The sequence below is a fragment of the Colletes latitarsis genome, chromosome 9, assembly GCF_051014445.1.
Source record: "Colletes latitarsis isolate SP2378_abdomen chromosome 9, iyColLati1, whole genome shotgun sequence".
Taxonomy (NCBI): Eukaryota; Metazoa; Arthropoda; class Insecta; order Hymenoptera; family Colletidae; genus Colletes; species Colletes latitarsis.
Window position 1 is genome coordinate 15688131 of NC_135142.1, and position 22855 is coordinate 15710985.

Genomic DNA, 22855 nt, shown 5'->3' on the forward strand with positions numbered 1-22855 from the left:
TTTTAATTTTAGTTCATGTCTATGACAAAAATTGTATACTAAATGTATTATAAAAAGAACGAAAAAACAGCTTTAGCAGAAATTGTTAATTATACCGCAATAGATTATTAAAGAAACATTAATCGATACGATACGATTCAATTTACGCGGACAACTACAGAACGAATAAATAGCGTAAGTCGAGGACTTAACGCATTAACGAACGAATCGTCAACATTCGAAATGCTAAACCTAGCATAACCAATTACACGAAGTTACATCTTATATACTATTAGAGTGTACGTCAAGCCTTAAAGTTGTTTTTAACTAGTACGCTTAGGAAAGTAAAAACTTTTTATTGATCGTGAGAACAAACTCTGAAGTTTATTAACTCGATATTTACGTAACCACGATGTTCGACTTTCTTAATTAAGGAAGGAATAGTTTATTGGTTTGTTATTCTTGAACGAACACACGAAGTATTTTAATAATTCTTCTCTTTAATTTGTACTCCCAATTATTATATGTTTTTATTTTGATATCCTTCGACACGATAGTATATAATTTAAGAATGAAGAATTATTATTGTTGGAAAGAATTTATAGAAATATAATGGATCTTCGAGTTACATGAATTCGAAAGGACGTGGTGGTATCCTTAATTGTGTCCTTATATTAAAAATCGACAAAACGTTCATATAGATACAAATGTTGAATAATAAATAAAGATTATATAACTGTTTTATCCATTGTTCGTTAAATAGACATTAAATATTTCATAGTAAACGAATAGAAATTTAACTGTTCAATTGAATAAATTGTTACACGTTGGTTATACACTATACATAACATATATTTTATATGTATATCTTATACTACTATATTACTCCGTCAAGCGTGACGGATGACCACCCTTGAATTAAAATATTTTCATAGACAAATTAAAGATTTTTTAAAATTTTCTATAGATAAATACATACTTGGATTGTTATAGCTGAAATACAACCCTTCGTCCGTATAAATATTTCTATAATACTTAAAAATAAAAATTTTCTATAATATTTTTGCTAATTAAGTAACTTATACTTCCCGTCGGATCATAAAGAGCAAATGAACAAAATTTGATCTGGATTGGACAGAAATAATAAGAGCTATAGAGAAATCACAAACATACAGGTTTTGCCTTTTATATTAATAACTAAAGTTTAACTTGAGATTACCGTGTGAAACTAACAAAAGAAATGTCAGTGCTGATCCTCATATATTTTAATGAAATGCTGGCTTATAGGTCCACGTGTACAGCAATCGTGATCGGAATTATAGCCGTAGAGACCAATCAGACATGATAAAAATAATGGTAAAGTTTGGAAACTTCGCTTAATCTCGTAGACTCGAGTAGAGCATACCAATCAACAATAAATGTAGCGTAGTAGCAAACGTAGAAAATATAATATTCTATAGAATTTTTGTTCAACGAATCATATTATATTATATTATTTTTGAACTTGAAACAAAATATTACCAATCTCCTACGTTCGTCATTTTTCAAAACTTTACGGTGAGGATCAGTACTGATATTTCCCTTATTAATTTCACAAGTTAATTACAAGTTGTAAAAATTTTATTTAATTATTAAAATTCGAAATCAGCGTGATTGTGATTTCTTCAAAAGTGCTACTACTTTTATCTAATCTAGATGAAATTTTATTTAGTTACACGTTTTGTGTCGAAGGAGAATAATATGCAGAAATATTATCTGTAAAGCAGACTACATGGCTTTGAACGATCAAAGAGTTCTTTTTTATCAAGTTAAATTCTAGTTTATAAAGCTCTAATCTAATATAAAATTTACGTAATAAATATTTGCGTAAAGTTAGGAAAGAAAATTTAGTTCATTTGCGTATGTACTAAATAATCCAATTGAATTAAATAGAAATTTATTTAAAATTTCATTTCATCTGTATTTTACAATTAAATATAGCGTGTGGTTTATTACAATTGTTATACCAATTTCTCACAGAAATATCGTAATTATAGAAATTAAAATATTCGTAAGTATGGGAAGGTATAAGCAGATTTGGAAATGAAAGTCTACGTAACATTGCATGAAGTGATATTAAGAAGTGAAGGAAAGTTACGAAAGAAGTGTACAACTTCTACGTAACCCAAAAATAAATTAGTTTGAAGGTCTCGTGCGCTCACGTGACGTAGCCATAGTGTGCTTCCGTCTTAAACTCTTCAAGGACAAATTATTTTGATTTTGGAACAGATATGGACAAAATTGTATTCGAATAACAGAAAATCGATAAAACTAACGTATAACAATTTATTCGATCGAACATTTTGTACCTGTCCATTGGAAAATGTTTTGTTTTATAATTAAAATTTCTATTTTTATTTAACGAGTAATGAATAAACGCTTGTTTATTTTTTATCGAATTTTTATTTAGGTAAGAATTTTGGCCATCTTTTTTTTGAAAAAAATAAAAATAAAAATTGGCATTGACTCGTAAAAAATGAATTGTTATAATAGATATTCAGAATTTAATAGTCGTTTGAATATAACAGCAATTAAAATAAATTAGAAACACAAATTATACAACTTAATTCCATTATATTTTTCTTATGATTAAAAATGCAAATGTGTAGTGTACATTAAAGTTGAACTGTTCATTAATGTATAACTTTCCATAGTAAATGCAATAACAATATGATACTGCTTAACGCTACTTTGTTTAAACGAGAACTATGAACGGAAAGTTCATTAACTTTTAAATATTAACTGTTACATATTTATTAACTTTTAAATGTATTGTCTAATTGTCTAACGCATAGTAATAAATACTTTTAGTAAGAGTGTTTTTCTATCGACAAGATTGACGCCGTTTCACAGGCAGAAAATAAGTGAATTAAACAAATGATTAAAGTATATTAGTGTGACTCTAGTCTATACAGTGTGTTCAACCACCCCTGGGAAAAATTTTAATAGGGGATTCTAAAGGCCAAAATAAGACGAAAATCAAGAATATTAATTTGTTAATGGAGATTTCGTTAAAAAGTTATTAACGTTTAAAGTTCCGACGGTATTGAATTTTTTTCGCGAAAATGCGCAAGATTTCGGGGGTATGTCTATTCACCAAAAATGATTGTAATTGACCCCCGCAACCGAAAATAATTTTTCCAGAATTAATTAAAAATTTTTTTTTTCGTCGAAAAATTTAGGCACCTACCCCCTGTCGATTTTTCTTAAAATTCATTTTTCATTTTTAGTAATTTTGTTTGACGCCCTACAGAAAAGTTGTTTAATACTTTTTTGTAGGTACCCATGAGCTTTACTTCAGAAAAAGGTTTCATTGAAATATATTCACAATTGTAGGAGTTATGGCTGTTTGAAAATTGAACCATTTTTATGGGGTTTTTCTTATTTTGCGAGGCCAAGGACCAACTTTTCGAATATTTTTGCAATTTATACATATTCTACACTAAAATACGCGTCGTTTGCTTTTTTAAACATTAAAATCGTCCAATCCGTTCAGAAGTTATGACGTTTTAAAGATTCGCATGAAAATTCGGGCAGACGTTTATGGCCAGAAATTAGATTTTCGGTAAGGAATTTTTTTCTCGAAACTGAGTAGGATTTCGGGTATATGTTTGTTGACCAAAAATGCTTGCAATTGACCCCTGCAACTAAAAATAATTTTTTCGAGACGATACGAAAGTCTTTTTTTCCACCCAAAACTTTCAGTACTTACTCGAATTTTTTTCTCGAAAGTGGGTAAAATTTCGGAAGTATGTGTTTTCACCAAAAATGATTGTAATTGACCCCCGTAACCGAAAATAATTTTTCCAGAACGATTTGAAATTTTTGAATTTAATTGTTAATAACTTTTTAATGAAGCCTCCATCAACAAATTGGTATTCTTCATTTTCGTCTTATTTTGACCTCTAGAATCCTCTATTAAAATTTTTCCCAGGGGTGGCCGAACACCCTGTATAAGAACAAAAAATTTAAAGAAAGATTTAACAAAATGGCAATATTTTAAAGAAGGACCTTGATACTATTCCAATTTTGTTAATCTTAGAAGGGGCTAACAATATAGAAAATTTAAATGTATCAACTTAAGTTTGATAGAGACTATAAACAGACATCTACTTTATATGTATTAGGTCATCCCATAAGTCCATGCCGTTAAAATTCGTATCTGTGCAAAAAAAAAAACGAAATTTATCTGTTCAAGGAATGTTTGTTGTTTTAAAAATACCAACATTAACAATCATAGAGATTTAAGGAAAAAATGGGTTAGTTCGCACTATGTTATGAAATGGAACAACCTAATCGTACAACCTGCACACCTTTGCTCGTATGTAATATAAAAAAACTTCCTAAAAGTTTCTTCTTTCTAAAACATCCTAAGGTGTTATGTTTAGTAACTGAAGATAAAAAATGGATATTATACGACAATCGCTGGCAAAAATGTTGATGAACTGTTGAATGAAAAGCAGCACAATAACATTCCAAGTTTGGTTTACGTCTTACATAAAATTTTTGTACGTGTTTGGTGGAATCATGAAGGCATTTTATATTTTGAATTCGGACCAAATAATAAGATTATTACGTTTAGTATAAACTTTTACCAAATTAAAAAAAATTACCAAAATCGTCAAATGTAAAATGTCCAGGATTCTTGACCAGAAACAAAATGATATTTCATTATCTTTTTAATTGAATCTGACTATAATTTAGTTTGTATATTCCAACGCTTTTTAGAGGGTAACAAATTTTAAAATATCAACTAGAAATAGTATTAAATAACATTTTAATGACAAATCAAAGAAGTTTTGAAGCAACGATAAAATTGTTTTATCGAAAAAATGAAAAAGAGTTAGTGAACGAGAAACGAATTACAGTTTTTCATCAAACTCAATGGTATGTTTGAAATATTGCTTTGAATTCTGGTATAAAACTCGACAGGAATATAGAGTGACCTAATATATGAAATTTCGGATCAATCGATTCAGTAATTTTCTAGATATCGTGTCGACAGTCTCGAAAAACGTGGTTTTGAGGAAAACACGTTAAAACATTTCAAAAATATTTTAAAACTTTGTTAATCTTTCGAACTGCTAAATAAATACTTATAACCTGAAGAATAATTTTTTAATAGTGCAATAAACATTAGAATAATACTTTCGTTATTTTTAAATAATAAAACTTTTAAATAATATAAACACTAGTTAGCTTATTTTTTCAATTCTGCACCGAAATAATTCTCCTTAAAATATTAAAACCAGGGATTTTTATTTGCTTTTTTGTTCATTCGCTGCTTCCTTTAAAGCTTCGTAATTCGAATAATATCAAAATTTTCATTAATGTTTCATATAACGATATCAAATAACACGAGTTTTCAAGGAAACTTAATTTACTCACAAAAAATTGTTTTTTTTAACGTTCCTGATAGAAATCCTCTTTTGACGTCGTTTCATTGTAAGGCGCTTTTACGTCACACGAAATATACACATTCAGTTAGTAAATACATATACATACATGTAACCGTGCGTTACGCAAAAAGCCCTTTTTTCACGTAGCCGACAGAGTGAACAATTAGTGGCGACAGATTTTTTAATTGGAAGCGTTTTGTCGAGACGCGTGTCAATCTGCAACACTGTACTACGTATAGAAAGATTGTTCTTATAAGCTATTTCATTTCTATTGTTAAATCTGTATGTTTTTCAAACTTTTGTATTTTGTCGTTCGATTTATGCCTATATTTATTTGATCCCGTGAGTTTCCTTCAGATTTATATTGCCCAATAATTCTAAAATCAATGATACAATAAAAAATTATTTTAGACACTATTATAGAAATTATTAATTTTAAGACGATAAATGCCAAATTGATATAGTTACTGCTTTAAATTTATTAACGCTTATTATAAAAGTGTTTTCAAGCACCTACCCTTATTTACATAAGATTAGTATTAAGCGAGGTCTTACTGAAAATAGTTTCTTAAATAAAATTATGTATACATTTTCTTTAAATAAATCTATTCTCCATATTATTTTGCATATGAAAATTATAGGATGAAACATTTATAACATAAATACTTCCCAAAGTATTTAAAATTTTTCAAACGTATTTTAAAATGTATTTTTCAAAGTATTCCAAATGTCTAACATCGCATGATTATAAATATTTAACGATAACTATACGATATACGTCATTGAACAAATTGAAATATTTTGAAAAGTTTAAGAATTCAATAACAAATTGCTTAATGAATATAAATCCAACAAAGGAAACCACTGGACCGAAACGTTTCAATGTAATGAAAAGCAAACATGATTCTAAAAATAAAAGAAAAAAGAATTATGAAAATACGTTTGCAAAAAAAAGAGAAGGATAACTTTTTTATAAGATTAATGAAAAAGATGAAAATATGGAGACGTGAAATAAATATTTAGTTAAGACAAGAATTACTCGCAGTATCCAAATTGGGAATTAGAAAATTGAAAATTACTCTAGTTAATGTTTAGATTCAATTAAATATATATAAAAAGTTTAAATATATTAAATAAATATATACAAAAAGTATTTATATTCTTTAATAAAAATATTTATATTTTAAATATTTTATCTCATATTTTCTATCCGCGAAATAACGTGAGAAATTGATTTATGTAAAATAAATATAATTTTATTTAACCTCTTATCGCTCACATTTATTGGAAAAAATGATCAGTCCTCTTTATTGGCATTGTTTCTAGACTACATAACAATTATTTTAAATAACGTTTTTAATCAAGTGGAAACCGAAACGTGAAATATGAAGTAAAACAATAATTTTCATCCCTTAAACGGTCAGATGAAACAGTGATCGTTTCTGACTACAAGATTGACTGAAAGATTGTTAAGAGATTAAAGAAAGAGTATAGAAGTTGGACTCGTGTAAAAAATGATGTCATTGAATGTTATGTATTATTAAACAGTTTATTGTACCAATATCGTCCTTTCTAAGCCATAAAAAAATATGATTCTAGTCAATTACATGACTCATCTTCTAAAATGGCGATGGAAAATATTAGGGTCAGAAGACAGTATGAGACCTCCTGTGATCTCCTATCACTCTATAGGGTGTCTCGTAATGCGTGGGACTTTAGGAATGGTTTTAGTACTTACAAAAGGCATAAAATAATTTCGTTTAAGCTATGTGCTTGATTTGACATTTTTTCCCAGTTATAGTGACTTTTGTATTTTAACAATCTGTATCCACTCAGTTTCACAAAATATTCACAAAGTCACCGCGTTGTATCCAAATGCAAATCCACAAATTTGTATTCATGAAACGTTAAAAACTTTTGGTGAATGTGTTATCATTAATCTTCCTATCCTTTCGACGCGTCAGGAGTTATTAAAATTTGCTAAAAACCATGCTCAATTCTTTGATACATAATTTCAGTATTATGAATCGACACTCTGCACAAATTGTACCTACTTCAAAAATCGTATACATGTAAACACAGATACATCTATATATGTCGCCCATTTCTTGATTGAAATAACTTGGACGACTTTTTTTCTTCGAAATAGATCTCTCATACGCGAAATTCTTATAAAAAAAACGAAATAAAATGACTTACAGAACGCTATAAACAGAGCTGAGTAAATTTTATTCACGAATAACGAATAAAAATTTCAGATTCATTCATAAACTTGTTTTCGCTCGTCTGGATCTCGTTTTAATAAAGCCATTAATAAACTCCAATTTACGAATGAATTTGCAAATCAAATGCAACCAGAAGTTAGCTTACAAATAAATTTACAATTTGCATTTGTTATTTATGAATAAAATTTGTTCAATCCTGGCTGGATGCAATTATAGGATAGATTTCTTCGCCAGTTTTAAGATGAACATATTCACTATCACGTTATCACAGGTTATTTACATCACGATCTTCAAATAAAGCATGTAAAACTACAAATATAATTGATTTTTAACAAATGTAATTAAATCAAATAATTTGTTTCAGTTGAGAATAAAGAGAATGAATCAAAATGAGAAACAATGTTTTTAAATAACTATTTGACCGCGAAAAACCTATCATTTTAATAATTTTCTGTTACCTAATTGTTGGTTTCAACTCATAACTAGTATGGTAGGATGATGGGACGTTATGCTTGTGAATTACTATTAACCAATGTATACTGAATTGGTCTGTGTGTCAAACTTGTATCTTAATACGCTATTTATACAGAGTTCTCTCGGATTACACGCCAAAACACGAAATATGAATTTAGAAGAAACAAAATTTTCCTTCTGAAAGTATACTCGCAAATGTCCAAGAGATATTGGATTTACACTTAACGACATTATTAAGATTTTCAAAACCCCCAAGATGATCAAGACCCAAAACAATCATGAGTTTCAGGACATCCAAAACAATTAAGAGTTTCAAAACTTTCGAGACGATCAAGATTTACAAAAATTTCTTAACATCAAATTATGTTGGAATCTTTGTTACAACACACAATAAGATTCGAAATAATGTGAAGCAATTCGAAGTCCTACTACTAGATGTGATATTGGTGTCGATAAGGTTAACAAGCTTATAATCAAAACTGAAAAACTGATGTCCTATTTGCGTGCTTCGCAAGTTTTTTAGCGAATTATATTTTCTATAATAAATACCCAGAGCTTCCAAAGCTTGAAGTCTTCTTATCTCAAAAAGTTCATCAACAATAACGAAAATTTCACGGCTGAGAATACAGTTCGCCACAAAAGAATAACACACTCAACTTTTACTTACACACTCACATTTTACTTAAAATAGTGACTTAAAATAAGAAAATGTAAGAAAGCAAGATAAAAAAGTCGCTTTAAAAAATTGTATCTGTGGACAAGCAAAATGTCCAGTGACTTACAGACGATAATATACAGGGTGTTCATCCTAATAGTCGCCTCGATTTTTGAGACATTCAAAAATTTTTTTATTCAAAAAAACCTAAGGTCATCTAGACTTTCTTAAATAACACTATGCATTTTCCATTTCACATTGTTATAGTTGATGAAAAAACGAATTCAGCGACTTCCTATACAATGGCCTTTGGATGGTCTTTAGTTCAGAAATTCACAGTAATTAAAAAAATAAATTTCCTACGCGTTAAGGGGGTCTTCTACTGTAAACCGCCAAAAAATTCGATCTTTTTTTTGCATTTTCTTAAAGGATATAGTCTTAGAAATATGTGTGCAAAAGCATATGACTGAACTCCTAAAATTAACGAAGGTATACATATTGCTCGGTCTGATCGTTCTGTTTAGATGCGTTTTTCTCAAAACTATCTTTTCTGAATTGGTTTCCATGATATCTCAAGATCTACTCGACTGATTTTGTTCTTTGGCGTGCACCTTCAGTACATGTGTCGCTATAGTCCGTACTAGAATGAAGTCAAAATCATTATTCTTTCTATTTTTTCTTTAGCCCGCTAAAGTTAAAAATGAGAAAAAAATGAATATTTCAACTTCAAAATGCTGCTATTTTTTTAATTATCAATTTTCTTCTGTTCTTTTAGTACCGACTGTAGAAATTAAGAGTCTTTTTGATCTTTTTGACTTACAATTAGACAAACAGAACGGCTGGAATCATGGAAGCCATTAGAACACTCTTTCGGTGCGCGATTGCGTACGAGGCTCTCTACTGCCACTAATTTTGACTATTTCTCGTTGTAAAAATTTGTGAATATTACTGAGAGGTAATAAATATATAGACGAAACGCCGATGCATAAGCTTGTATAGTTTCTTTATAAAAAAATACCAAAGAGAACATAAAAAAACGCGTTTTACAGTAGCAGACCCCCTTAATGAAACGTAAACGTAACTCTCAAGCAATGATACTTTTGAACTGAATGTAAACAGTTAGAATGTAAACACTCTTAACTTTGATTTGATCATTTACTCACATAGTATTACTAAAGACGCTGTAAACTCAGTAGTGCAGTACAAGTTATGTGAGAATATCTATCTAATAATGAATCTTTTTTGAATTCCGAAAAAATTGAAATATTGTTGACGTATGGTGAGTGTAAAAGGAATAATCGCCAGACAGTGGATTTATACAGGCAGCGATATCCGGAGGGATATCATATTTCTAAAAAACAATTTATAACATTCTACGTAGTTTAGAAGTACATGGAAAATTTGACCACTTTCTGTTAGAAAATTGGAGCATTGTTGTGTTAGATACAATTTCCATTTTCCTTTTTTCTTTATAACAATTGTCACTGTGGGATCACCAACAAGCTGAATATGCATTTGTTTCGTTTACATCACACAGAACCCTATCTTACTTTGATTTTAAAGTATCAATACTGGTCAATAGGTCCCGGAAGTCAAACTATTCCGGGTTTATCCTATGAAATTACCATTATTATAATAAATTAATACGTACTGTAAATAAAAGATCGAATTAAAGATGTATGTTAATGTTTACATTCAGCTCGAAAGTATCATTGACTATGAGTTACGTTTACGTTTTATTAGCGTGTAAGAAAATTGTTTTTTTAATTACTGCGAATTTCTGAGCTAAAGGCCATCCGAAGGCCATTGCATGGCAGATTACTGAATTCGTTTTTCTATCAGATAAAACATCAAGTCTGAAATGCATAATACTATTTAAAAAAGCCAAGGTGACCTTAGGTTTTTAACGAATAAAAAACTGTTTCGAAATTTGTATTATTGCAATTTATTCTCATCAGAGTATTGAATAACTTTTATTCGAAACATTTTTTTGTCAGATTTTGTCAGACACCCCCCCCCCCCTCCCCAGATTTTGACACTTGATTAAAAAAAGTTCAGTGCAAAATTTCAGCGAGATTAGAAAACAGGAACACGTGTCGCATTCAAATTAGAGTTTTAAAATTTATATGATTTCGCGTTAGAGTCAAATGTACTCGTACCACCTTATACAAAAATTATCGACTGATATTTTTTAGTGAAATTATAATTTCTTATGTCTAAAACGGTAACGTGAGTGTGATTTTCATTGTTATATTTAGAATCCTATACAATGCAACGTCAGGGTTAGAGAACTGTAGTATTAGGGTGACTCTTATTTTTCGACTTTCGACTTTGTTCGGTCTTACCCTCTTAAATTATTATTATTATTATTCATTTATTAACGGGATTAAACCCTTTAGTACAAAGATGTAAGGAACTACAGATGCGGATTTTACACAGTCAAACATTATCGATTAGTGAATTTAACAAAAATAAATTAATTTATAATATGTTGCAAGGATAATTTTAGACTTTTTAATGATTGTTCAATTAAATCTTTTAGTGTGTACAAAATTTGCATTACTAATCATTCTATAATATTTACACAATTCTGAGTTCCAAACGTTGTGCGGTAACTTTCAGAGTAAAATAGAAAGTGATTTCTTAAATATCTAGATGGTACATACAAAGGAAACAATTGACTAATCGTTGAACACTAAATATGACCTTTGATTAACTTACTTACAAACATAATATCTATGATTTTTCTTCTACTATGCAGTGTTTGAAGATTAGTATTAATAAATAAGTCATCATAATTATGTGATTCAAGAGGCATGGAACTCCCACTATGCCTAGGAACAACACGAAGAAATTTGTATTGAACTCTCTCAATGTTGTCGATGTATGTTTTGTAATAAGAAGGCCAAATTATGCTGCCATATTCTAGAATGTGTCTCGTCAAAGCACAATATAAAATTTTAAGTGTATTAGTTTTACTAAAGTATCTGGAAACCCTATTAATAAGTTCCAGAGAGCAGAGACTTTGCGAAATACTTTTTTCATAATGAACTTTGAAAGATAAGTTAGAAAAGAAAGTTATACCAAGATCTTTAACATAATTAAGCGAGGTTAGTTCGATGCCATTTAGAGTATAAATTATATTATTTTTCTTATTACTAAACTTAACAATATGGCACTTATCTAAATTGAGGCACAATTTATTTAATGAGCACCAATTCTGAAGCCTGTAAAGGTCATCTTGAATTGATTGAGCTTTCGCTGATTATAAACGCATTTATGTATATATGTTAAGATCATCGGCATATAATAACAATTCAGAGTGTTGGAATACCTTAGAAATGTCATTAACATACAGGATGTTCGGCCACCCTTGGGAAAAATTTTAATGGGGATTCTAGAGGCCAAAACAAAACGAAAATCAAGAATATCAATTTATTGATAGAGGCTTCGTTAAAAAGTTATTAACGTTTAAAGTTCCACCCGTTCTGAATTTTTTTCTCAAAAATGCGCAGGATTTCGAGGGTATGTCTATTCACCAAAAATGATTGTAATTGACCCCTGCAACCGAAAATAATTTTTCCAGAACGATTTGAAATTTTTTAATTTAATTGTTAATAACTTTTTAACGAAGCCTCAGTCAAGAGACTGATATTCTTGATTTTCGTCTTATTTTGGCCTCTAGAATCCCCCATTAAAATTTTTCCCAGGGGTGGCCGAACATCTTGTATATTATAAATAGAACAGGTCCCAAATGTGAACCTTTTGGAACATCAAACATAACATTGTGACATTTAGAGAGAAAATAACATTTGCAAAATTTGAGAGTGATTGAAAAACGGGAACCTGTGCCGCATTTGAGTTAAATGTTTTAAATTATAGGTGATTTCACGTCAATTTAGGACATAATTGTATTGTGTTATTTTAGAAGTATTAATGAATATTTTTAAATTTTCTCAGATATATATTAATGATACTTGTATATTACTTTCAACAATGAGGCCATAGGAACAAGAACCGTTTTTTATTTAGTCATCATTAAAAGTTCGACGTGTGCAGTTTGCAAAATATTATTCATAGAGAAAGTGAATGTGTAGAAAAATGGAGACTAGAAGTTCTGATAAAATATATTAGGTTGGGGAAAAAGAAATCCATTATTTTTCACTTAGGTGGCTGTGGTGATATATGTCTTGTAAAGTATTGACCAAACAAATTGAGACTTATGGTCGTTGGAAAAGTGGCATTTCGTACTAAAAAAAAATTCTTTTATAATTTTTTGGTTGGTTGATTGAATTGTCAGTTACATGGTGTAAAAAATGAAAGTTAATAAAGAGAAAATTCAATATATTTTACAATTTTGCTTTGATGAAGGCGAAAATGCAAGCCAGAAGGCTGAAATTGTGAATGGTGTTTATGGGCCCGATACTGTCAGAGCCAATGTCGAAAATGTTGATAAAATCATGGAAATGATCAAAGTAGACCCTCATGTTAGCAGTGGTAGCACCATCCAGGAGTGAAAGATCGACCACAAAAAGTTTTAAACCATTTGCATAAAGCTGGATTCAAAAAGAAGCTCGACGTTTGAGTGCCACACAAATTGAAACGGAACGAAATCGAATGGCAACAAATTATAAAACAAAACGGTACATATTTCACCCAAGTCGAACAATCCGAACCAAGTTAAATAAAGTCTTAAAATAAACGTGAAAATAATGGAATTCTTGTTCCCCAACCTAATATTTGTTAGGGCATGACGAAAGTAAAATTATTGGAACAAAGTTTCCTAGTAATAGACAATAATTGTGTATGTTATTTTACAATGTACGGAAAATAAAATTGGATCTCAACACAAGTGCCTTGATCGTGATCAAAGCTCGAAAACTATTAGCATTGCATGAAACTTGGCGTACAAAAAGAACAGAAGACTATGACCGTGTACTTGAAAAATGGTTTCTGAGATCTCCTCTTCTACTAATCCAACAATCAAGTGACTTTATTAATTCTTGTGAAAAAAGGAAAAGAACCTTTTCTTAACACAATGCAAAGAAACGTAATTTTTTGACACATGATCGTATGTGTCTCCTTGTCATTTCAATTGAAAATAATCGTATGGCAAAACATAGCACACCTACATACATTCGGTTTTAGTTTTCATACATAAGAAAAAGCCACGAATTATTACTCATTCTCTATGTTATATGCGATGTTTAATAATAAATTGATTGGTAGTATTGGAGATCACACGTAATGTTATTATTTTACACTAAAGGAATTATAATTTCGCCAAAAAATATCGGTTAATTAATTTAGAATAAAACGATACAAGTACATTCGGCTCTAATGCGAAATCGTTATAATTTCAAAACTTTGATTTAAATACGGCACAAAAAAACTAAAAAAAAAATGTTGACCCCTGTAGCTAAGGACCACCCTAATGAACATCCTGCATATCTACATTTAAAATAGTATTTTCACAATTGACAAAATAAAACTGAACAAATCGATTGAACGTGATATCCTTTTGTCGCGTACCGTAGAAGAAAATAGGAAAATATAATTCTTACCCGCAGTCGTGGAGGTGTGCGCGATGTCGGTAGAGTTCACGGGATTCTCTCTACCTCCAGTGTCGTTGCTCATACTGGTGTTGCTCCATGGTGTGTACGTGACGTATATATGCGTACACCTGTAAACGTCACTGGTGCATCCCTCGCGGCACGAGCTCCATGTGCAATTGAACAAACCGTAGAGCTCCTCGCGCCTGGAAGTAGTGCAGATGACCGGTTCAGGTGAGAAATCGGCCGCCAAGGTGCTGATGGCCGGATCTACGTAGAGGGGCACCAGGAAAAGGAGCGCCGCCCCGCCAGACGTCGCGACGAAGGCCAACGCTGAGGTGGCGTAGAAGTTGAACCGCTGACGGCAGGTACGCCGTGGCGGTCGGCGCCGCGAAGCGCCGAACCCGAGCTCCAACAGCTTGCGACGACGTAGCTCTCGCTCTTGGAAGTCGTGTTTCTCGTTCTGCGGATGCTGCTGATGCCTATGCTGGCTGTGATGATCGCTCTGACACTGGACGCAGCTCGCCTCCAGCAGGAGCTCGGAGCTGCTCCCGCGCATCACCCAACCGCTCTCAGAGAGGTGCCAACCGGATCTTCTTCAGGCTTTTGAGGCAAACGATCGAGAGTGCTCGAGGATCCTTATCTTTACTAGGACTCATCGAGTGCTGGCGGGGCTACTTTGTGTGCTGACTCGGGGTCAGAGGCTGGCTCGGTAGCGAGGTCGGCCGACGAGGTTCTTCTTGCACGGGACAGGGGTAGCTTTCTGGGCCGCTTGATCGAGTCTTTTCTTAGATGATCTCATTTAGCGAACGCGTTCCTTCGTTGCGGCTGTTAACTACGGGTAACGTCTTTCTTTTGTATTATTTATTAATCGAAATTTTGTACACCGTTTAGGTTCACGTGAAAATCTCATGAAAAGGCGACGTTGTTCTATGATTTCGTTAAGCGTATCAGTCCGAAGGTATTATAGACTTTCGAAACGAATTAGAAGACTGTGATCGAAAATGATCCTGGTCGCGATAACCGATCCTGCGTTATCGTCGCCTCGCAACATACGGCCGTGTCTTCGAAATCTCGTGGAAACCCTGTAAAAATTCGAGAGACGTCCCGCTATCGGCGTGCCACATTTCGTTAGTGCCGGTACGTTCCCGTTTCTTCGAATGTCCTTGACACGACATCGCGCGGATCAGCGGATTCCGCTATCGCGTCATCTGGACTGTCTCGAGGAGGGTTCTCTCTTCGTTGGGGCGCTACTGTGTTTTCTTCGAGCAAATAGGACACGTAGGCCTCGCAAATTGTTTTCGCGGAACTATCAATCCGTTTTAGTCGAACGAAATCTTTCCTCGTTTCATCCGCGCTTTAAAGTCGTCCCGTTTTCTCGTTATGCAAAATGACCTTGCACGTTTAAAGTTCTTTTAGGCCATCGAAGTAAGTCGATCGATCACGACCTTTTAACTGTAGTCACGCTGTCGAGCATAGAGCATCTCGGCAGTGTTCGAGTCAGCCTTCTGGTCCGTGTGGAAAAGTTTCAAGGTCGTTATCTTTTACGCTAAGTACACCTTCGACCGTCTTCCCGATAACTATCACTGAACTCTATCGCGAAATCGATGACACTCGATGAATCGTTACTAATTGGATATTAAGTTAGGCCTGCTTGATTCACCCACTGTTACAAACACCTTACGCTAACCAGAAATTTTTACGTGAATTTGTAGGAAACACAGTTTACGTTCCGATTAACCGACCGATTGATTGCTATTACAATTTTGACGTTTCGCACACCACATATCTCCAATATTCCAGCCAGAGGCGCGCTTCTTTCGCTCTTTCCTTGCTCAAGAAATCGACCCAGCAAGCATAATCATCGATGAAATATCTCCCTGACTAACGAGGTCGATGATCGATTGACCATCGCTGCCATTAGCGCTTATAATCAACAGGAGGCGCGTCCTGAACGAGGACGAAGGAAAATGCCGCTCGTGTCAGGCGTCAAAAATCGATCCTACTTTCTCCTTTCCCTTCGCAAAAGGACACGGTGCTTTATCGCGTCGATACTATTACTATAATCAAGGAAATCCGATCGCTAGCGACGCGATCTTAACGAACGACGGGCCGCCTTCTCTGGATTTGCCTCGACTCGCTTCGGATAAATCCCCGCCACTACTGGTCGACTGGGATTATCGCAGAAAGCATCTCTTCCCTTCCTTCGATCGACAAAGATCAGAAAAGTGTATCCCGTTGGTTTCAATTACGAGGATAACTACATCCAGCAACTGGTTGCCTCTGCTTACTCTGTTGCTGATCTCGGAATCTACACCGATCACGTTGTGGCATTCGTGTTTACCACAAACATTTAAACACCTGGAGACGCGTATCGAAGGTAGCGGCGACGCGTGATCGATGGAATCCTCGATCCTCCAACGCCTGTCACTGGATAATTCCTCCCTCGGTTAACAGTTTCCCAGCGACACTCGGATACAGAGCGCGCAAATAGAGACTTTTCCCGCATGAAACACCTGACACCTGACACCTGCACGCCTGCTTCCCGTCGAGAACGACCCCCCGAAAAATGTTGTCTGTGCCGCCGTGCTCGGTCACGGGATCCCCGGCACAGAGTGCAGGAGGTAGGACTGCCGAAATCTTGATCCTTGTTACATCGGGTACCTGCACCTACGACTCGCGTTCCCGGTACCATCCGCCTCGCGGATCGCGAGTTAAAGCGTGACTACTCGTCGAGCCTCGGCCGAGAGTCCTCGACGGGACAAGCTTTCGTCCGAAGCGACAGGGCGGGGTTCCAAGCGCGCATGAGCGTGTGTTGCCTCTTGGCCGCTTCAGCCACCTACCCCCACATTGCATTCTCCTTGTTTACGCTCCTGCCTGCTTCCTTTTTGCTCGACTCCGAGCAGCGCTCTCGCGTCCTTCTCCGGCCATTATCATCCTTTAATTGCGACCCATAATTAAGCCAATTTTTTGGTGTCGTCTTTTCTCCTCGGTAGCCTTCAACTTCGTTAGAAACGATGAGTAAGTGCCACGGCGAAGACAAACTGTTTTGCTTCGCTGACCAGAGTGTTTCAGGGAACTTACCGACTACTTTTCACATTCTACACTCGGAGATCCGAGTACAGTAAAGAGCAGAAATGAACACACTAAATAATTTCTTATTCAATACTTGCAATATGTGCATTAGGGTAGTCCTTAACTACAGGGGTCAAAATTTTTGTTTAGTTCTTTTTGGCACATCGCCATAAATTGTGACACTTGATAAAAAAATCATTTTTGCCAAATTTTAATTGGACAACTAGAATACGTGCCGCATTTGAATTGAAGTTTTGAAATTATAACGATTTCGCATTACAGTCGAATGTATCGTCTTATTTGAAATTTATTAAACGATATTTTTTGGTGAAATTATAATTCCTTTAGTGTAAAATAATAACATTACGTGTGATCTCCAAAACTACCATTTAATTTATTATTAAACATCGCATATAACATAGGGAATGAGTAATAATTCGTGGCTTTTTCTTATGTATGAAAACTAAAACCGAATGTATGTAGGTGTGCTACGTTTTGCCATATGATTATTTTCAATTGAAATGACAAGGAGACACATACGATCATGTGTCAAAAAGTTACGTTTCTTTGCATCGTGTTAAGAAAAGGTTCTTTTCCTTTTTTCACAAGAATTAATAAAAGTCGCTTGATTGTTGGATTAGTGGAAGAGGATATATCAGAAATCATTTTCCAGGTACACAGTCATAGTCTTCTGTTCTTTTCGTACGCCAAGTTTCATGCAATGCTAATAGTTTTTGAGCTTTGATCACGATCAAGGCACTTGTGTTGAGATCCAATTTTATTTTCCGTACGTTGTAAAATAACACACACAATACCTGTCTCGATGAACTCGAATAAACCTTTCTGGTGGAAACTAATATTGTTTCGATTTATTGTTCAACTACGATACAGCAACGTAGAGTTAATCATGAAAAAATACCAATTAGTTAAAAACAAAGTTCCTCGTGTAAATTAAATAGCCTAAACTTTCAAAGAATAGTGCTAGTTATTTTACACTAATATGATTATTTTGCTCAACCGTAAATAATTTTTATAACCTTTTTATCACACACATTTACAAAAATATATTCACATTTTCATACATTTCTCTTTATGTTACACTACGCTGTTCTTTTAAATTAATTTTATATAAAATAATTATCCTAATAATAGAGACGGTAAGGGAAAAATAAAATGTGTTCGGTAGAAATGAGATAAAACAATCATTTTTATCTTTCATGTTTTTAAATTCATTTTTGCAACATCTACTTTCTACATTCAATTAACTAAAATAAATAAAACGAATATCCTTTCATTTTAAAAAATGATTTTAATTAGAAAGTACCATGACGTCCTAGTAATCGGACTTTTAAATTTTATCCTTTTTCGATAATCAAACAAAGTCGACTCAATCATCAGTCACAATAAAATTAAACAAAAAGATTTTTTAAATAGAGGAACACCTGGTCCTTCGGATTTTATCATTTTTTCAATGAATATACTTTGTAAAACAATCTCATAAATATGACGCCTACAAGACAAATAACAATTTCAAGACTTTGAATATTGTTTTGCACACGTTTACATAAACTATTTCATACGCATGAATAAATAGTAATATCAAATTAATAAGAAACTATAATTTTGGTATGCACCTAAATTGTTTCACTGAAAAGTACTATTTATTTTGTGAAAATATGAAGTCGAAAACGTAAAAACGAAATTACTTAAATATCTTCGTTATTTATAAACATATAAAAAAATGTTATAGGTAAAACTAGTACTATTTAACGAAGTAAATATAATGCGATAAAGTATATTTTTTTTCCGCGATAAATTTTTGAAAGTTTAGAATCGCAACTTACAAAAATAAAAAATTTTCAACTTCGATGTGCTACGTCTTCCCATTGTCCTATCAATTTCAGATTTTGCATAGGTTATTTTTACAATTGCAGGGGGTGTTTCAAAAAAATTCCAAAGGTGAAAAATAAAGTACACTCTGATGCTTATACTTGTCCGTGTTTGCCCTTATTGTCCATCGATAAAGCTACTCCTCTAGTCTTTCGAGATGTAGTAATATATTTGACGTTGCCGCAGGGGTCGTTACAAGTAGCTAATACGCTCGATAGTAGTTTAGATAATAGGAGTTCGGCGGAAGTTCATTAAATCGGCCATTGTCGAAAATTTCATTTCGATAAACGGAGTTCGGATAAGTAAAGTTCTACTGTATAATAATTTACGAATTCAGATTTTCATTCGAACATCTAAATTGCCGAATGAGTTATAAAATATCGCATAAAAGGTTTGCTTCGTTGCACTTACAGCGATTCGTATTCCTTCGAAACACATTGTATCCAGCGAAATAATATTTCGTCAAGAGCATATTCCGCGTATCCAGACATAAATCAATCTCCCGCAAATCTCATCGCGACGCGCCTTTTTAAACCGTCGCACAATGTGTCGCGTAAATGAGAATTCGGAACAAAAATCATAGCTTCTAAACTAGTCAATTTTCGACCTAAGACCTCTTACACTTTTTTAAAAAGAATATAAAGATGCATTAATTGATGCACAAAAATTATACATTTTTGTTAAAAAAAATGAAGCGACTTTGATTTTTTGTTGAATAAAAATTGTTTTGCTAATTTCTACTAATGAAATTTCTTGGTAAGTGATTTCTGTGTAACCTTTGTTCGAAAAGTTTTTTGATTGGTTCAGAAAATCATAACTTTGCATCTACGTAATGTTTTTCCTTTAGTTCTTTTTAATTCAAATATAAAATAGATACAGAAACAATTTCTTATCTTTTAAAAAAATAAAAGAACATTTTTTATTAGATTAATTTCGATTATGATTCGGAGCAGGTATCAGTACTTGCAATAATGATTTTGCCCTGAATTAATATGCAAAAAATCATCGAGGTATTTTCTGGTATTTTTTTTTAAACTTTATTCAAAGTTGATATATATTTAACATAAAATATTGGGACCAATTGTTAATATTATAAAAAGATTGTTTAACTGTTTGGAAGGCACTATAATACTGTACATAACTTGCAAAAATCAAATTGAAGACACAAACTTTCGATAAATGGCACATATTTAAAAAAATACACCGACAATTGCAATTTTCTGGCATCATTTTCAACAACAAATTGGTAAATTCAGTAAAATTTATGAATAGTATTAAAATTTACGTTCCTTTATTAACATTTTGGGATATTCGTACGACATGATAGACAATAATTGATTCTACAAGAGTTGGATAATAAATTGCAATTTATTGAAAGAAATTGTTTTTATACTATCATACATACATTTCCTAAATATATGCAAACTTAGAGAAAAATGAAACAATAAGGAAACAAATTACGTAACATTTTTCACATATAAGTACATTTAACACGTAATGAAAGTATTTGAAAGCTGAATTATAAGCACTATAATTTGTAAACACAAGACTGCTGCGAGGTCTAAATGTAAATAAATGTTCTTCAGTGTGCTTCGAACAGTATTTGAAAGCAAATGAAGCCGAAAGTTAACCGTTAATCTGTAATTCAGAATAATGCGTGGTAAAACATCGAAGACAAATAAACTCGAACGAAAAATTATTGTTAAATTGCACAAAGAAAGTAAATCATATAAAGAAATTACAAATCTCTTGTAAGCAGAAACAAATCAACAATTCAATATATAATAAAAAAGTATAATACGAACGGAAATCTAGCAAATGAACAGAGATCAGGGCGTCCAAAAGAATTAACACCACGGGAAGAAATACTGCTTCTGCGTGAAATAAAAAAAGATCCGTTTACATCTGCTTCAAAATTAACAACAATGGTTCCTACGAACTTTAATAAACAAGTACGCAACCAATTATGTCGAAGAATGTTATGGAAAAATAATTTCCATGATAGAGCCCCACGAAATAAACCATACGTTAACAAGAAGAATAAATTACTTCGATTAAAATTTGCCAAAGAGTATACAGGGTGTTCGGCCACCTCTGGGAAAAATTTTAATGGGAGATTCTAGAGGCCAAAATAAGACGAAAATCAACAATACCAATTTGTTGGTTGAGGCTTCGTTAAAAAGTTATTAACGTTTAAAGTTCCGCCTGTAGAACAACAATTTGCGAACAGCTGTGTACGCGTGATAGTGGCTCTCACTCACAAAGTAGTAGGGCTGTCGATATATCAGTAAGTAGAGTTTCTCATGTTGAGTGAGAACCACTATCCCATGCATTCAGCTGTTCGCAGATTGCTGTTCTACAGGCGCAACTTTAAACGTTAATAACTTTTTAATGAAGCCTCAATCAACAAATTGGTACTCTTGATTTTCGTCTTATTTTGGCCTCTAGAATCTCCCATTAAAATTTTTCCCAGAGGCGGCCGAACACTCTGTATAAATAAAAAAATTTGAAGTATACAATGAAACATGGTGGAGGCTCCGTAATGGTATGGGGCTGCATATCTGCTAATAGACCTGGCAATCTCGTATTCATCGATGGAATCATGAACAAAATTAACTATTTAAATATTTTAAAAGAAAATTTAATTGACAGTGCCGAAAAGTTAGACGTATTAAAAAATTTTTGCTTCTAGCAAGACCGAGACCCCAAACATACGGCCAAAATAGTACGAGAATGGATCTTATACAATGTTCCCCATACATTACCGAGCCCATCACAGAGCTCGGACTTAAATCCCATCGAGCATCTATGGGAAAAGCTCGATAGGAGACTTAAAAGGACTAATATAACATATAAAAATTCTTTAAAAGAAAATATCCTGACAGCCTGGCACTCTATAGATTCAAGTGTTACCAAAAAGTTAGTTAATAGTATGGAAAATTGTCTTCGAGAGGTTATTAAAGCCAAGGGTGGCCCAACTAGATATTAAACTGCAATATAATCATATCTATTGCGTTCTATCATGACTATTAAAACTGTGTTCGAATACTTTTGTTATGTCTTATATGTACTTATCTGTTACAAATGTTATGTAATTAGTTTACTTATTGTTTAATTTTTCTCTAAGTTTGCATATACAGGGTGGTCAACCACCCCTGGAAAAAATTGTAATGGGAGATTTTAGAGGTTAAAATAGGACGAAACTCAAGAATACCAATTTGTTTGATGGAGGCTTCGTTAAAAAGTTATTAACTTTTAATGTTCCGCCAGTACTGAATTTTTTTCTCGAAAATGCGCAGGATTTCGGGGGTATGTCTATTCACCAAAAATGATTGTAATTGACTTCCACAACCAAAAATAATTTTTTCGGAATGATTTGAAATTATTTAGTAACTTACTAACTTACTAACGAAGTCAAGAAATTGATATTCTTTATTTTGGTATCTAGAATCTCCCATTACAATTTTTCCCAGGGGTGGCCGACCACCCTTATTTAGAAAATGTATGTACAATAGTATAAAAACAATTTGTTTCAATAAATTGCAATTGATTATACAATTTTTGTAT

At 32.8% G+C, this 22855-nt stretch overlaps 1 protein-coding gene across 5 annotated transcripts in view; it reads right to left on the bottom strand.

Annotated features, from left to right (window-relative positions):
* Teh1 (tipE homolog 1 phospholipid transfer protein) overlaps positions 1-17003 on the bottom strand; it is a 229794-nt gene extending 212791 nt beyond the window's left edge. For all 5 annotated transcript variants that reach the window (XR_013080335.1, XM_076773464.1, XM_076773465.1 and 2 more), the window contains exon 1: positions 14336-17003. Coding sequence is in view for 4 of the 5 variants with exons in the window: in XM_076773464.1 (XP_076629579.1) it covers positions 14336-14882 (547 nt within the window). In the remaining variant the exon portion in view is untranslated. The remainder of the gene's footprint in view (positions 1-14335) is intronic.
* Between the last annotated feature and the right edge of the window lie 5852 nt (positions 17004-22855).